This window comes from Anopheles aquasalis, chromosome 2 (assembly GCF_943734665.1).
Source record: "Anopheles aquasalis chromosome 2, idAnoAquaMG_Q_19, whole genome shotgun sequence".
NCBI lineage: Eukaryota > Metazoa > Arthropoda > Insecta > Diptera > Culicidae > Anopheles > Anopheles aquasalis.
The window spans coordinates 68343147-68360646 of record NC_064877.1 but is presented as its reverse complement, the minus strand read 5'-3'; the positions used below and the strand labels follow the sequence as shown (position 1 = coordinate 68360646).

Sequence of the window (17500 nt, the reverse complement as noted above, 5' to 3'; positions counted from 1 at the left end):
GTAGGGGCACACGCGCGATCCGTGCACAAAGAGGGTTGCGCGCGCGCTGCTCGACCTCGTGGACCCCAAAAAAAAAAACTAAAACCATGGCGGATATCGGTCTCTGGATAGTGCGTTTTCAATTTGCCACGGGAGGTCAACGGAAATGGAAGCTTTTGAGAGATGGAGATGGGGAGAGAGAGAGAGAGGACCTCAGTGGTGATGACGGTTGATACCGCGCGCGTCCCCATGTGACCTTGTGTCTGGTCTGCCCCCTGGTCTCTCTCCCTCTGTGTCTCCGACACGGGGTCGTGCGATCATCACCACCGCGCTGTCATCGACGATCGCTGGACACGCCGGAAATTGCGGCTCGATCGTCATATCGGTCGCGCACCCGGCAACGATGACCCCCTTCTTCGTCGCTCGCGTATTTATTTAACGTTTTTTGCTCAGCTGGCGCGCGACTGGCGAGCCCCGGTCGGTCGGACCAGCCGGATACCTCAATAAATATGTGCTCGATGCTGCTGCTGCTGCTGCTTCTTCCACCTTGTATGTGGGGCAGCAGCAAAAAATATGCTTACCGGAGCGATTTTCGGTTTTCACAGCCCACAAGCAGGCTGACCCCTTTTGGTCACGGACTCGCTCGCTCTCTCTCTCTCTCTCTCTCTGTGCTAACACATGGCTCGTGTTCTGGGGGGGGCTCACTGGAGCATTCTTGGCCCCTCGATCCCCAGACACAGCACGCCGTGCGCACCATAAATATGTTACACTCTTTGGTGGCGGATCGCGGCAGCACCAGCAAACAAACAGAGCAATACGGATACAAAGGTTTATTTTTAAAACCCGCAATCGCAATTTCGCACCAGCCACCACCACCATCCCACCACCGCACTCACTCTGCTTCCTGTTCTCTACAAGGGGACTACACCGATGTCGCTTGCCGGTGCGCGCTTTGGGAGTAGTTCTCGCGGAACAACCGGAACCGCATTTGCAGCATATGTATGTACGCGGTGATGCGTGAGCCACCACACCACCATTTTCTCTTTTTCCAAAGATCCCGTTCCGGGCGTTCCGACCGTTCCGGAAGCTTACTCCTACCGCCAGCAGCAGCAGCAGCCGGTACGCTGTTTCTCGCTCGTTGGAAGAGGTTTCGTTTGTGGTGTTTTTGGAAAACTGGCGCTGAATTGACAACGGGGTTTGGTTCGCCACCTCGTGGCGTCGCAACATCATTACAAGCCTCTCTCGCTCGAGTTCCCGTGTTTGTGCGATTTGAAAACTGTAACTTCACCTCCGTCCCCCGCCGTGGGGAGAAGTAGAGACAGAGGACACCGAAATTAGTTTCACAATTTTAGCTCCAGCAACAGCATCAGGCACCAGGCACCAGACAGCATAATGATGGACTTTTCCGCTTCCACTTCACCGCTCATCAAGGGCAACACAGCATTTATGACCGACCGGGCTGGGCTGGCCGGGACGGGACGACGATGACCGATCGCGATCGTCATCCAATTTCTTTTCTACACCAAGGCACACACATCATCCTGCTCCCAAATCCCCTCCCCTGCGTGGCCAATATGGTTGTTCTTCGTATGCATGTTCGTTATCATCGCCTTTCATCGACGGAATGAATCGGACTGGAACGCGAGCGCTCGCGCGTCCATCTTGTTGATTCCTCGCGTTGTCTATTCTCTCCTTTCAATCACTCGCCGTTCGCGTAGCATCCTCCTCCTATTCCGGTTTGCAAGACACGTGCGACGACGATGAGTTGTGTTCGGGGGAAAGGCCTCTCTTTTGCTTGTGTTGGGGCCCCCCCGCCGGCTTGATGTCCAACGCCAAACCCATAAATCATGCACGGTTGACCGCGGGAGCGCATGCGTGTTCGTTCGTCACCACACACCAACGGGGATGATGATGATGGCGGTCGGGTATTTTCGATCATTAGACCTGCGTGCACGCTTCCCCCCTTTCAATTAGACGCCACCATCACCACCACCACCATCGGAGCACCTGTGCACGACCATTCGCTTCTCCTATTTGGACTCATTGATGACCGCATTTGATGAAGGGAAGTCCTAGAGTCGGTCCAAGGTTTAAAACAAATAAATTCGATCCACACTTCTGCTCTCCCTTCCCTCAGAGATCGTGTGTCATACGCCACTGGCCTCCCCGAGAGACACAAACACACGATCATAATTGGAAGAGAAGAATTGTGAATGCCTTCACCTCATTCCGAATGCTGCGGTGTTTGCATGCGGTGTAAGTGGCGAGAGCAGGGAGGATTAATTTGCTTGCCCCCCGCGCGCGCCTCGAGGCGCAATCCATTAGTGGTGGTGGTCAGAACGATCACTTACCACCTTCTCCCTCCTCTTCCTACTCCTCACCGAAGAAGCGTCGTCGCTAGCGCAAAACCTAACGCTCACCCATTACACCTCGCCTTCCTTCTTCTCCTCCTTCATCTTCTCTTTCCAATGCCTAGCTGCTAGAGAAGCAATGAGCTAGAGAGCGCCTGAGAGCTGGACAATGCGCATCACATAAACGGAACGCACCTCCACAACCCACCCATTCAATGCAAATACAATGCAAAACGCGCGAGCAACACGCGAAACCACACCACCCCCCCCCCATCGGATGGGGTGGTGTGTTCGCGATCGTTGTACACCGCCCGAGACGATATTATAATCCCCAGGGCAGGGTGAGGGCACCATCCAGCTAGAGACGACCTTCTTCTTCGCTCCGCAATTCGATCTCAACGTCATGCCAATGCGCAGCTGAATGGTCGCAGCTCCCCTTTGAATGGGAATTGATTAAACGATCTCGCCATCCCCTTGACCACTTCTTTTTCTCCCAACTCTAAACCCTTCCACAGGACTTAATGAGATAATTTCACGATCATACGCCACCACACACCGGTGGCGGTTTGCCATGCATGATGGACGGTGGTGGTGGTGGTGGTGGTGGTGGTGAGAAGACGTGAAATCTTCATTCAATTATTTTGGGACCTCCACACACATCGTCGACAGTCGAGAGGAGGTGAGGTGTGTGATTTGGTTTCACTTTTTTCCATTCAATCAAATAATGCTCTCTGGTGATCGCGAGGGGTGGAGGGGTGTCGGAAAAGCGAAATTGGACCCACCGAAAAGGTGAAAGGCTCTCCCCTACGACGAGGCTCGGGGAGGGGGACCCGCAAGCTAGCGAGCTTAGAGAAAAATCAACATTTGAGAAAAACCCAATTTGATCTGACGATTTCAATCGAAAGGGAGAGAGAGAACACGACGACGACGAAGAAGTGGTTCGCGGACAATGAAAAGCAATCAAAAACATCAAACCTTAGGATGGTGATGGTGGTAATGGAATGATGGTGGACGAAACCGGCTTGCGTTCCCCCCCTAAAATTTGAGGAGAATGGCGGTAGGAGGAGGTGCCAGATTGGGTGCGACGAAGCTTTAAATTTTCACCAGAAAAAAGGGCTTGAGATGTAGAGTGTGTTGGGTGCACACAAGACCGCATTGGAAATTGATGGAAATGTGTTGTTAATTAAAGCTTCTCTCTAACTAAAGGTCTAAAAGTACTTCATCCATAAGAAGCTAATAGGGAATGGAATGCTGTTAACGACGAAATAATACAATACCGATTAGAGAAAGAGAGAGATCCAAGCCCAGAACACACAAAACTGTCACAGTTTAGTAAAGTTCCATTCGTGAGAATTGGGGCTCAAAAACATCAACACGCGGAGGTTGACAGTCACGTCACGTTAACGATTGAGCTACAAACCGCTCTTTGCCTTCGCTTGTTCTAAGCCCGGCCGTATCCATATCTAACTTGCATCAACAAATTGCATCTACATTTCTCCTGGGAAAGCGGAAAAGCGAGTGTAAATGGCCTTTCCTCCATTGAAACCTCCGTTTGGTCACCACCCTTTTTTTTCGGGCAACAAGCCACTAATTCGAGGCCAACGTACGCACGGAACGGAATCGAAGGAACGGAAGTTGCATAGGAAATAGATTGTAAACATCACATCAGCCACCCCTCCCTCCTCCACCATGGGACACCGTGTCCACCCTTCGTCCGTGAATCGACGGAACCGGCATAACAGTGTGACCGAAGGGGAGGGACCGAAGGCTAGGGTCCAAGATCGATCAAGAAGCACACGTGTGGGTACCGTGCCACCCCTCCCGCCACCACCACCTTTGCCGCCGCTTGATGGCTATCACTCAAAAATCAAATTCAACCAATTCCATCGTCCGTCCCGGAACGGAAGAAAGGAAAACGGAAATACAGTGCACGCACGCCAAAGGGGTGGCACACGCCACCCTGTGCCACACCGTGTGTTTGGTCAGAGGGAGGATGGCCACCGCCACTGCGCGCCTTGTTGTTGTGCTTTCGATTTTTCCTTCACTTTCACGATCGATCACTCGGCGGCCATCAATGATCAACGGGCACGGTGGCACACACTCCCTCTCGACAGATTTCCCTTTTTAGTGCTGGCGCGCCTTGGCGGTTTTTGGGGTCGTCGTTTTCCGCTTCACACAAAATCGATGCAATCGATTATGTTGCTGCTAGAGGCCAACTCCGGGTGCGAAAACCGTGGCCCCAATTCACAACACAAATCGAATTCACACATCTGGCGAAAGTATCCGCGCGTTCAAAGGGGATTCTCAGTTGGCGAGGGGCAGTGGCCGCGGCGTCCACTTTAGTGCTGGGCTGAGCTGATCGCTTCTATCGAATAAGTGAGAGTGATCTACTTTTTTCTCACAATACGGTATCGGTTATTAAAGTACAATAGCAACAAATTCACCCAAAACTGGCTGCACATGCTGCGATGGTTGCGCACAACTAAGAACGTCGATCTCGCACTCCAAGATGAGCCGCTTCTTGTCAGAGTCTTTGGCATCGACTGGAACTTGTCCCCCGGCGGCACGACGCACTCGAGTGATGCTCTTGCGCATCGTCGCATAATCGCGCATCGGGGACAACATATGCTTCTCATTCTCCATTCCGGAGGCCCCCCCGGCCGCTGGCTCGTACGATGAGAATATGACTTTTCCAGCCAGCAGAACCGAGATGGCCTCAGGAGTCAGTCCTGAGGCAGCGCGACACAGAGAGGTCACAGCGTGGAGTGGATTATGATGAGGAAACCGTCGACTAGGAGGATCGAAAGAAGGAGTTTTGTCGCTAAAAATAACTGCAATCCACGGAACCAACGGAACAGAGAGAGAGAACAGTGTGTTATTGTGACGATACCGGAGGACCGGTGCTTTGCGTTGTTTCTCATTTGACCGGGTGCTCTGGTGCTCCACCCAGCCCCACTTCCCCGCAGCACCCCCCAACAAAAACACACTCGAAGGGAAAGAACAGACCAATGTATCACTCGCTTGGTGTGGCCCCACCAGGGAGTTATAAAAAGAAAATTGCTCTCTCCCCAAACAATCCACGGGAGGCACTCGTTCGTGGAAAACTCCAGCCCGGGGGCCAGTCAGTACTGTTCGCCGTCATCATGCGTGGCGATCACCCATCATGGTGTGGGGTGGGGGGCGCGCGCAGCAGAAGTGTCAGGATGAGGAGGAGCGCCGCGCACAACATCATAAAGCAGCGACTCGAGGAGAGCGATGTTGTTGTGCTGCATAAAGCGCCTCCAGTAACATCTTCGGGAAATCCAACAACTTGGGGTCCCCCCAGGTCCCTCTTGTGGCTTCTGTTGAGGAGGGAAATTATTACAAGAATGTTGAAAATAAACAGCGCGATCGCCACTTCCCACTTTCCACCTGGGACACCACCAACCAGGCGCGCTATCCACTCTCGGTTCTTCAACCTTTGTGCTGCTCTGCTCGCGCAGTTGGTAAGCAGACAAAACAGACAAAAACACCCCACCAGAGGAGAGCACTGAGCTGGTGTAGAAGACTGAATGAAGTTGTGTAAACATTTACACGTACTTTGCTCTCCCCCACCACCCCCCCCGGGACGAGTTGGTGAGAGAGAGGTCGCTGCTATTGGAATGCGAATGGAACCCGCCCCTCGTGGTCCGTTGTTTTCTGATGCTTTTTTTTCGGAGCATCTTCCTCTTCTTCGGCAAACGGGCCGCTGCACTACTACTACTCTTCCCCACCCCCCTTCATTAGCATGTGCACCTCACGATCCTACAGGCCCCCCCCCCTCCGACCTTCTCCCTTGCGTTCTGGTTCTTCAGAGAGACAGAGGAAGTGCCGGCTACTTTCGAATTACCCGGCAGTGGCCGCCGACGCCGCCACATAATTTCCCATGGATCCGTATGCTCCCGGGGTCGAAACACACGAACCGACAATTTACTTACGATTTGACTGATCTCGGTGATCGGTACGTTGGGTGGTGGTGTCGGTGAGGATGACGACGAAGAAGAAGGCGATGTCGATGAGGAGGACATCGTGCTGGAGGACGACGTCGTACAGGAGATCGATTTGTTACGCGACGGTGTGCTGGATGCCACGACCGGGGGTGGCGTTATCGGTAGCACATTCACATTGCAGTCCTTCGAGTTCCGGTTCGGTGAGATGCGAGCCGGAAAGCTCAGTGTCTTGGTCCACTGGGACAGACTGCGCACCATGGCGACTAAGTTTCTTCTTCGACGGACGTCGTCGAAAGGGTGAAGCCTACTGGTGGCTTAACAACAGGTGACACGATGACGTTTGAGCAATCGCACTAACAACGACGATCATTTGTGGCATCCGTTTGCGATATTAGATCGATAACACTAGCACGCACACTGTGCACAAAACTGTGACACTCGAAGTGGAAGATGGTGGATTGCTACAACAATTAGATTTCCACCAACGCTCGCTCGGTTAACCAACAACACTCCACTACAACGCGCGACAACCTTCACGGTCGCTTAAGCTCAACACGCGTCCTCTTAATCGTGATCACGATTGAAGCAATTTGCTCGCCCCGACCACCGATTTGTCCTCGTGATTTGTTCGATTTGAATGATGACACTTTTACCGGCTGATGCAAGCAAACAGTCCTTTCTGTTCCTGTTACAAAAAAAACATAACGGCTTCTGATGCAATCTTGTCACTTGGATTACGTTTAGTTCTTCACTCGAATGGCGACAGAGCTCGTTGCTGACGGTGCACGTCTGATCCGGTTCGAAGGCGAGGCGAGAGTGATCATCATCCCTCGAGAGAGCGAGCGAATGGGCCTCCGGTACGGTCCGGTACTCTCCGCGGTGGCTCAGCGGTGTGCGTGCGCGATGGCAGATACCGTCCATCTCGCTCGCACCTACCCGAGAGTCCGGCCATTATAATGTTGGTGCGCCAGCTGATGTTTATGCTGTTCATGTTGTTTGCTTTCTTGCACCTTTTTCCGTCGCAGAGACAACACGCACACCACTAGCACCAGTGGGGTGCAAAATAGACACCCTTTTGCGAATGCGATGTTCGGTGTGGTTTGCAATTTTTCGAATTTTCGCACCACTTCTGGGGTTTCAGTAGAATGTTTTTTTTTCTCTCTAGGTTTTCGATTGGGTAATCGAAAAGTGTCCCCAAAATCCGAGTCATACAACCCGTTTTTGCTGGCGTTTTTCCAGTGTTCCAGTTCCAGTAAAGCCCCTTTCCTGGCCTATGGTGCCAGCTGTTTCTTCGCTCGAAGCATCGAAACATCGAGCATTATGAGCAGCACCCTACCACAGCAGGACAAGATCATGCTGTCGTTCTCTGGTGCTGCTGCTGGCGATGATACACACTTGCCCATTCATTCGTAACTTTACCTGTGTATGGGTGCTTGTGGCTGGTTCGGTTGCGACCCGTTCAAACGTGTCCGTTCCTGTACCAAGGCTCGTGGCACAGATAAATGCGTTGGGCTCGTCGTCATCGTCATCGCCATCGTCGTACCTTTCGTCTGCTTGTCTCTCGCGTCCGCCATCCTCGACCTTCCGCGTTGCTCGATCCGAAGGTGAGCGGACGAGAACCCTTGATCGCCGTTCACCGGTTAGTTGGTTCTTTATGAATTGGTTTTCTGTTACTCGGTTCTGCTTCCCAAACCAGCTGAACCGATGATGCATGCGTGATCGTGTCGTTTCACGTTGATCATCATCGCTCTACCGACGGCAACCTTCCCTTCCTCACGGTGGTGCTGGCGTGCCCTTTTCGCTTCGTACAGCAGCAGCAGCAGCAGCAGCAGCAGCAGGATCACGGTTCTCCATTCTCTCAACAACGGTTATTTCGATCCGCGGTGTTTACACTGCGTGGTGTTGCTGGGCAACCCCGAGCATTGGTGGGTGTCCATTTCCGGCCACCATAAAAGAAGGCCCGACCCCAAAGAGCTGAGACTTCGATTTTGGGAGGACTTTGTTTCAAATAAACAAAACTATGAAGAGCTTCGGTTCTCTGTGAATGCGCTGTACCTTTCAGAACGCATTTCGATCGCAGTGTTCTACCGTTAAAGAGCTTCTCGATGATCAGACGCCATACAGAAGCATCTCGTACCGTTTACCATCGGAGAGGGAGCTAGCCAGCTCAGGCCAAGCCAGCAGTCTGTTATGCGGAACCAGTCCGGCAGGAAATGGCACAAGTTTCTTTCTTTTTAATACTTTTAGACGATTTTTCTTTCTTCTGAGGTTTCCGGTCGCAGCATTGGCGGATTGCGTAGAGCGTTATTACGGCCAAACACGGCCCGCCCGCTTCCCGCCGCCCTGGCAAATCGGGGGCAAAAGTGCAGAATATTAGCCCGGGCCGGATCGGTCCGTTCCGTTCCGTTCGCTGCTGATCGGTGAGCGTGAAGCAATTAAGATCGTCTAGGGCTCTTCTTTCTGCTGTCTTTTATTCGACAGGTTTTTATGTCGTTTCAATAACCGACGATGAGGAGGTGCTGATCATTAGATTTGCATAAAAGTTTATTACGTTCCACTGGTTCGCTGCCGTTTAAGTAGGTGTATTTATACGATGCACAGGCGGATATCGAATTAACGTTCAGTGCCTCTCCCGAGACTACGCGAGAACCGCTGGCGACTGGATAGATCGAACCAATTTCCCTGTTATTAGTGTTCAATTAAGTAATGTTGATTGCCGGCTGAGCGGGCGGAAAGCTGTAGCCAAAACATTGCACAACCTAATGTGGAGGTAATTTTCTATTAACAAATATCATTATTAGCGAGAGTAGACAAAACAAGAAAGGGAACCAGTTAAGCATTAATTGAATTTCGTTCATAAAACTTCCTCGCTGGCATTTAACCGAGTTGAATGAATTCAGTTTACCTCAAACTAGGGCTCGTTGAGACATCCGTTCACTGGATGCCATACTGCAGTTCTACCATTAACGAGACTAAACATAAAATGTGACCCAAAATTACATCTGGACCTCTGGCTACACCCCGAAAAGAGCTTTCGTTCCCTCCTATTCACTTCGAAACGCAACTGAAGACAATATCCATCACTCGTTTAGTCACGGGGTTCAACTGTATTTCTCTTTCCTATTTGTGCAACTCCCCAAAAACCCAAAAGAAAGTTCGAAACCGTTCTGCGATAACTTCATGCTCATGCTTGTTTCAACCGATGCTTCCATTCTTTGGGTCCTTTTCCTCCGCTTCCAATGCCAGACAATTCAAAGCTATTTCCCAAACCGTCACAATATGTTTTTATCCTTCCTTTTCCCTTTTCTCCGTGATCCTTGTGACCTTCGTACCTACCGAGCGGAGCGTGCATTGGGAGAGTATAGCCTCAATTATGGAAACATCTGCCCTCTGCCTGCCTAGCAGGATGCTAGTGAGTCTGTTTGCTCGGCTAAAGTTGAGATGGTAGAAAACAGGATTACCAAGATCGCTTGGAATGGTTGACATTCCATGGGCACTGCAAAATTGCCGAGAATCCATCTTGAGGCGCCCTCTGACGAAAGCGGTGTTGTTCTGTTATTGTTTTCCCCAAAAATTCGAAAGTAAATCCGTTACGGAAACTAGCGGAAACTGCGCCGACTGCTGACAGGCAACACAATCAATTATTGCAATTTAATGATCTCGGCTCTACTTTAATGACTCGGGAAACAGCGCGTCAAATAGGTTTTCTTGGGTGACATTCACCACCAGACGGGTGGACGGTGGTGATTACATCAAATCGAAACCACACCGGATCGATCGGTTGGCCATCGTGCGCAATCGGCGGGCGCTTGTCGGCACGGCCTAGTGTCACAATCTCCTGCCCTCTCCTCCCTCCGTTTGCTGTTGATCCAATTTCTGCGCACGCACGCACGCACGCGCGCACGCATAATATTCAATATCAGATTTAATGAAATTCAATCTTCGATCAATTCGAGTTGCAATAAAGCGGTACGAAATGAAACCTACGCCACGCTTTTCGAAAGAATCCACTGTGGCCATCCAGCTGCCCCCCCCCGTTAAAGGTCAAGTGTTCCTTAGAGCAGTCACTCTCTGCTACTCCTCTGCTCAGATTACGACTTTGGGCTAAGCCAGCGACCGGAGCCGATGGTATATTTCAAACATCTTAGTCTCATCAGCCTACGCGCCACCCGCCAGCCTGCGCCGTTGATCGTGATCTGGGAGATCTTGTAGCAAACGAAGGGGCAGCAGCTGCTCGTGGTGCTCGTGGCCACTCGCAGGGACACGTTACGCAACGTCAACAAACCCATCAACAGCAGCAGCATCTGGAGCTGCTTCAGCTGGTGGAGCAAGCTGGATTTGCGTGTTGCCGCTGTCTTCTCCACGCCTGCGAGAGAAAAAAAAAGCCTCGCGAGCCACCATTACTCGGGTGGCGCCACAAGCCCCACGGGTGTGTGCGCGCGGGCTAGATCAACTGTCAAATTATCTATGAGCAACGCGCCGGGGCCCTGTGTGTCTGCGTGTGCCTGCATGTGTGTCGGTCGTGGGAAGCCTCCGAGAGTCCATTCTCCGGGCGAACTGATCCATCCATCCATCCCCAACGCGAGGCTGATCGTCGTCGTCGTCGTCGTCGTCGTCGTTGTCGGCAGTCGACCAAACGGGTTCCGAACGTGCTGTGCCGGCATACATCTGCACTTGGTTTGCGTACAGGGTCTCACCTGGCGGTAACCGGCCACATTGTTGTGCCTTTCGGATTCATCATCGGTATTGCTTGATAAGTGTCTTCGAGCTTCCTTTAAAGAGGAACCTGATCTCAGAGGGTTAAGCAATGGTGCTGGATAACTTTTCTTATTGTTAGAATTTCGTTTTAGATGTTTATATATTTCAATCCTTTCCGTTGTTTGTATTTTTGTATATTTTCTTGTGGTAATTTTTGTATAAGCTGTTTGATTTTTCATATATTTACTATTTCATAATTTACCAATGTGTTACCTACGACTTTGTATGCTTTAAACATCAGTTTACATGTTTTACATCTCGTTGTTTCTAGTTCGCTCTTCTATTTTCTGATTAACCCATGTGCTACTTACAGATTTGTGAAGTTAAATTATTGTTCTTGTTTATCATTTAGTTCTATTGGTTTAATTTAATTTTGTTAAGTTAAAACCAAACTCCAATTCCAGCATGGACAATTGCGGTTTCTTTGGAACTTATCATCTCCCTCTCTTTCTCTCGAAAGATGGACGATGATTTACTCGCTTCGAACAGGCACGAACCGGCCCTGGGTTGGTCTGGATATCGAACAGTCTCCTAACTCCGCCACTGCCACCACTGCAGGCCCTTCAGCCGGTTCCAACTCTTTCGTATGCGATCTGCACTACAAAACCGCAAAATCCCCACGGAGGAGCAACAGATTCTGCCGCAGATCACGGAAGGGTGCGGAAGGGGTTGAAAAGGGGGCACGCAACGAACACGTTCGAACACGTTTCGACTTGCTGTTGCACCCACACTTGCACACCCGTCCGTTCAAATGGCAGCAGATCGCGAAAGGTGGCCTCGCGATCGTCGCGGTTGCCGTTGCGCTGTCACGATTCCTGTTGCGCCGTCGCGACCAATCCCCCCGGGCACGATGGCGGTGTTGCCGTTGCCGTTACGGACCGAGCCGGGCAAGGTCATAGAAGGCCGTACCAACACAACGATGATCATCATCAACAACAGGGGAGGGGAGGTGATCTCCACCAGCGTGCGAGGCAGCATCCTCCACGCTGTGCGCGCAGTGCTCGCGATGGCGAATTGGATGGAAAGCCGAAGCAAAACGGCTTTTCCTGACTTTCAGCTCCGTCCGCACTTGCACACTCCCCGTACTTCCCCATCTGGTGGGCTGGTTTGTGCCAGTTTCACACCCTCTCCGCAGGCCGGTCAGTGCATTCCTGCAGCCAGGCGCGACACGATCCGGTCGCAATCCGTATGGTACGATCATCGCTGCACCTAGCACCGGGCAAGGTGTGTTTGTGGAAAGTGCCGTTTGCTGTTGTGCTGTGCAACAACAACAACAACAACGACAGCCACAAAAACTACGCGGAAGAACCGCGGTGCTGAAGGCGCGTGAGAAAACTCGACTTAACCCCACCAGACCAACGAGCGATCGCGGCGAGCGAATCTCTGCCGGATCGATCGGCTTGCTGTTGCTTATTTTTCTTCTACTTCGTTTGCTCTTTGCTCGCGCAGATTCTGCGCTCGATGGTGATTCCAGTTTCTGTCTTTTCTGCCAGGCGACGTCCCATTAGAAATCAAAGATAGCACGTGGGAGTAGCCTGGCTGGAACTCCCGGACATTCCCGGACATTGATTTATTTGCTGGCACTCTGCGTCACCCCCACTAGCGAATGCATTATCGATCGTCCGATTCGTTACAGTTCCTGGGGGTTACTGGAAACGGCACGAAGCTGCAGCAGTACAGAAGGAAGCCATTAACAAGTGTGATTGTAATTTCAGGTGAGCACAGATAGAACGCTCCACGAAAACCAGTTCCAACGCCTCTTCTTCTTCGAGCGAGCTGCTAACCTCGTTTCGTCGGGTGCCAAGAGTCGACATTCTTGTTGACCGACCGAGAACCCTGTTGCCGGTCGCCATCTTGCCCGTGCATTCCTTCGGTTGATTAGAGACGCTTCGCCTCGAGCGGTTGCGACTCAATCGCTATCAGTAGCCGCCACCGCCGGGGAAGCTTCCGGTTGGTGAGCTTCCATGACAAGGTTTTCTTCGTTCCATAAACCGCACGCATTCGGTGTCCATTACGCTGGCGACGAATTATTCACGCCATGGACGAGCGAGGCGCTGAAAGTGACGCCGGGCACCCGGGTGATCACGACGCTTATCTGGCTAACCAATTATTGGCCCGCTTCCCGCCGTATCGGAAAGGCAGTGCCAGGATGCAGTACGCACAAAACACCGCTGGTGGCACCTTTCTTGGACACAGGCAGGCTAAGGATCATTCTGAGGATAAGAATGATCACCTTCTGAGCCGAGCGATCGCACTGACACCGTCAGCATCCCCTAGGGGTGTTGTTTTTTTAACGACCTTCTTTTCGGAACCCACAAGAGACTCCTGCTGCTGCCGTGGCTGCTGCTGCCGCTGCTGACTCATACCGGACCTGTGCCCGAAGATTGTCGCCCATATAATGGCCGACGGTTTTGATGATGAGGATTCAGGTTTCCGAGTCAGGGGCTGCCACCTTCCCACCGTCGTTGACATGTTAGTTGAGGTAGGTCCAAAGCGTGTATTATCAAAACGGGCGAACAAGAATCGGCGGAACGAAGGCCAGAGACAGAGAGAGAAAAAGAGAGAGAGGTCGAAGGATCGCAGGGACGCCAAGCCATAAGCACCAACAGGGCTCGCAGGGCGGCATGGTGGATTGAGTCTTTGAAACGTTTGCGTTCCGAATGGGTAATGGGGCACCGAGGGTCACCAAGAGCAGCGCAGGCTTTATCTTGCTTGCCTCACCCCTTGTCCTTCGCTTCTAAACTCCCGAGAAAGGCATTATGGACGGCAACGGTGTGTCTGTGTGCGAGACCGGTACGGATTTGCCAACGGACAGTTTTGAATCCGAACAGCGCCCCGTGAAGTGGAGTGAGTTCGGTTGAATCGGCCCGGAGACAAAGACCACCCCTTGCTGAGGAGGGTGAAGAGATAAAGGCGCATAAAAGCAAGATGCCACGGTCGGTGGAGACCATTGCTCATGCTGCTTCTTCAGCCCGCCTGGTGGCAGCCATTTGCGTAAACATGTAAAAGCCATGTGCCTGTGTTTGGCAAAATATTGTGCCCAACACGGAAGGGAGAACACAACCGAAACCGAAACGAAACAAATGGCAGCCAAATAGCTGCCAGGATGATGGCCACAGAGAAGCGCAGCGCAGTATAGTAGAGGCCAGCGGGGACCGTCCCCGTCGGAATAGCAAATGAATTTGAAACATTATCTCTCAATGATCGGGTGATGCTCAACCGATTGCCCGATTTAACACAATGGGTGTCATGTCCGTCCAAGAGACAAGACCGTTCGTTTGCCAGCGTTTAAAGGTGTCTCTCACGAACAACCGTTTTCCCAGCAGCAGCAGCAGCAGCGGGCACTGCTGGAACAATGTTGGTCATCGGAACATCGGAAGAACAATGTTGGCCACGGAATGTGCTGGAATAATGTCATGAATGTTAACCAATTTGTATTGCTCAATGACCGCATGCAGGGATTTTAATATTCATTCGGATGATTTGTTAATTATTCGTTTATGTGCAGCAGATGAGATAGCAGTGAGCAGTATAGTCTATAGACAGCAAGACAGCATCCGACCAGAACAATGAATGTATTTAAATGCTGTTTACGTAAGATAAGAGCTGTCGACGATTGACGTTACAACCGGCCATCGCATCGCATAAGCAGCGAGAAGAACATCTTGTCCCATTGTCGTCGATCCGAACGGAGGCGAAGGCAAAGTCGAATCCCATGACCCCGGAACGGTATTCCATATTTGAAAACTCTATCCGGCGTTTCTCGAAAGTCACAAAAGAATTCAATTTACGCCGCCAGTCGGTCACGCAGAGAGCGGGAGAGGTCGTGCTGTGCATCGTGATGCGCTGGTGACTTTTCCATTCCGCCATTCCGCAGCACGAGCCTGCAGGTGACTCACATTATCGCCGTCATAATGTTATAAATTACCGATAGGCCCTCCCTCCCCCCCGGGCACGGAAGAGTTGTTTGTCCAAAACGGTATGCAAATCGCTATCAAGGCGACCAAGACTTGGGGTTTGAATAAATTCCTTCGGGAGAGATGCAATTCCGGCACAGAGTCCCGGTGTGGTTTTTCGGGTGATTTATTAGCATTTTAATTGAATTGCTCTTGGTCTTGTCGAGCGGTGGCTGGAGAGAAGGTGTCTTCTCGCGAGTTTCGCGTCAAGTACAGCAATTTTCGGCCAAAGCGGAGACAGCCAGAACTTTCAACTTCAGGAGCGATACGAATACAGCGAGAGACGAGTTGAAGACGGCAATTACGTCAGCTTGAGTTCGAGTATCGCTCAACGAAAGGATGATGTAAGATGTTGTGGCGTTCAGCGAGCAGACGAGCAAATATGTTGTTTGAAGAAAGCATGACACATGCACTGCTCCGCGTGTTTTGGTGTGTATTTGTGTACGGTTAATTGGTTAAAGTCACATGCGCAAAGGCAGACAGCATTGTGTATGATCTGTGCGAACTGCCGAATGCAAAACAAACTTGGATTTTTCGCAAAATCCAATAAAACGAAACCCGCGTCGTTCGGGAAAAGCTTTAGTAAAAGTTCTCACTCAATTGCTCTTTTTTTCTCTTCCATTTTGGGGGGATGAAACGATTGAATAGCGAGTACGCAGACGCAGGAAGTGATAATTTGCACTAATAACCGGAAACCATGCAGCCTTCGCACCGCAGACGACGACGTCGCCATCGCCACTGCCACCGTCGCCGCCGCCGCAAAGAAATGAAACTTCATCTCCATCTCTTCTCCCTGTGGCAACTCCACAAATTGCCGGTTGTTTGGGGCGGGTTTGGGGCGGTTTCGAGCCGCTCCGGACTGCGTCGTTTCGGTGCAATGCACTGTGACAGGCGCAGTCGCAGACGCAAGCGATCAGCGAGGTAAGAAAGTGCAGAAACCGCAGCATCGGCTCGAAGCACCGGGACCAAAGAAATGCAGATGTTGCGAAATGTTGTGCGAAAGGGGCAAAAATGGTTGACGCAGCTCTGGCAGGCGCACAGGCTGCATGAATGAATGCCTCGAGAGTTCGAACACGGACTGGGGTGGGGTGGTGGGAAGGGAAGTGAAGGGCTTCGAACCCGTTCGACAGCTGTAGCGAGCGGCGATGCAGTGGGTTTTTGTGATGACAGAATCAAAATTCGAAACCCAGTTCTGCGATCGATTTTCTGCGAAGCGCCATCGCTCTAAACCTTCGACGCTTGGGTGTTATGTTGCCCCGTGTTTGGTGCTTGGCTGTGTATGTTCAGGGTCCGTGGATCAGCCGCCGTTTTCCCGGAGCGAAATTATTCGGTTCCCCCAACGCTGTGTGTCTCTCTCGTTCGACAGCAGCTGCTCCAGACATTCCATTCATGTGAGCGGCGCATGTGAGGGGAAGTGCTCGAGGCAACGACTAGCTGTGTGCGGCTGAATATTAACCTTCAAAGGTCGTTTTGGCCAATTTGGCTTGGAAGTGAGGAAGAGAGGAGAAAAGAAGGGGGGAAGAAAATGATCGGGCGCGCGATCACAAACACGCGATAGACGCAACCAGGCAGCAGGGCAGCCAGCAGTGGTGGGGTCTGTAATATAGAATCATTTCTCGAGGTGAGACGATCACCACCAGCAATCACCATCTCTAGCGCGCGTCCGATCGTTCACACGATGAATTAATCAGGAATTCGATGTGGAATTTCCAACGCTTTTTGAGCTTTTGGGGGGGGCGGGGGGTTGTGATCGATTGGTTGGGATGGACGCCAAGGGGCCTGGAAGGTAATGTTTGATTTCCGGAGACGATCACACACCCTTCCTAACTGCTTTGAGGTGGAATGGAATGATGGCATTTCGGGGGGAACCACCACTAGTGTTCTCAAGACGATCTTCAGAAGATGATCATTTGGAATTAGAATTGGAATATCTGCCATCTGAGTGTGGCGAGCGGAGCAGCTGCTATCAACTGATTGGCACGATCGTGGCGGAAAGATTGCGAGCACCCATCAGTCCGCTCCGTGTAAGGTAAGGTCATCGAATCCTCCGGCATAATGAAACGGTATCCAGCTGGTGACTATCTGGTTTTGATGGTAGCCAGAGCATCTGCTGCTGCTGCTGCTGCCGTTGCTCGTGCTATATATGGGACGATCAGGTTGGTCATGTTCCGCTCGGTTAACATATTCCACATCCGTCGCAGGGCGATCACGCTCGCTATCACGTTTTCAATCATTCCAACCGATCACACGGGCACACGTACGGTACAAAGAGAACGCTGACACGACGTACACGACGACGACGACGCATCATATTTTATCCTGGTCGCTGACATCTCGCTTCTAAACGGATCTGGCCCATCAGCCCTCGAAAGTGCTTTACAATGAATGAGCCGTAGATGAACTCACGAGGCATGGGAAGGCTGCTTTCCCATCGGTCAACAATGTGGTTATGCATATTTATTCTATATCTCGCCTCCGTTTTTCACTG

At 51.5% G+C, this 17500-nt stretch overlaps 1 protein-coding gene across 2 annotated transcripts in view; it reads right to left on the bottom strand.

Moving 5' to 3' along the window:
- The window catches only part of LOC126570889 (TNF receptor-associated factor 4), a 36568-nt gene that overhangs the window by 5394 nt on the left and 13674 nt on the right, over positions 1 to 17500 (bottom strand). Inside the window, exon 1 of one of the 2 annotated variants that reach the window (XM_050228969.1) lies at positions 6287 to 7084. The exons of the other annotated variant lie outside the window; for it this stretch is intronic. Coding sequence (XP_050084926.1) covers positions 6287 to 6556 — 270 coding nt within the window. The 5' untranslated portion in view covers positions 6557 to 7084. Of the gene's footprint in view, positions 1 to 6286; positions 7085 to 17500 lie in introns of those variants that run through there. 2 annotated transcript variants of the gene reach the window in all.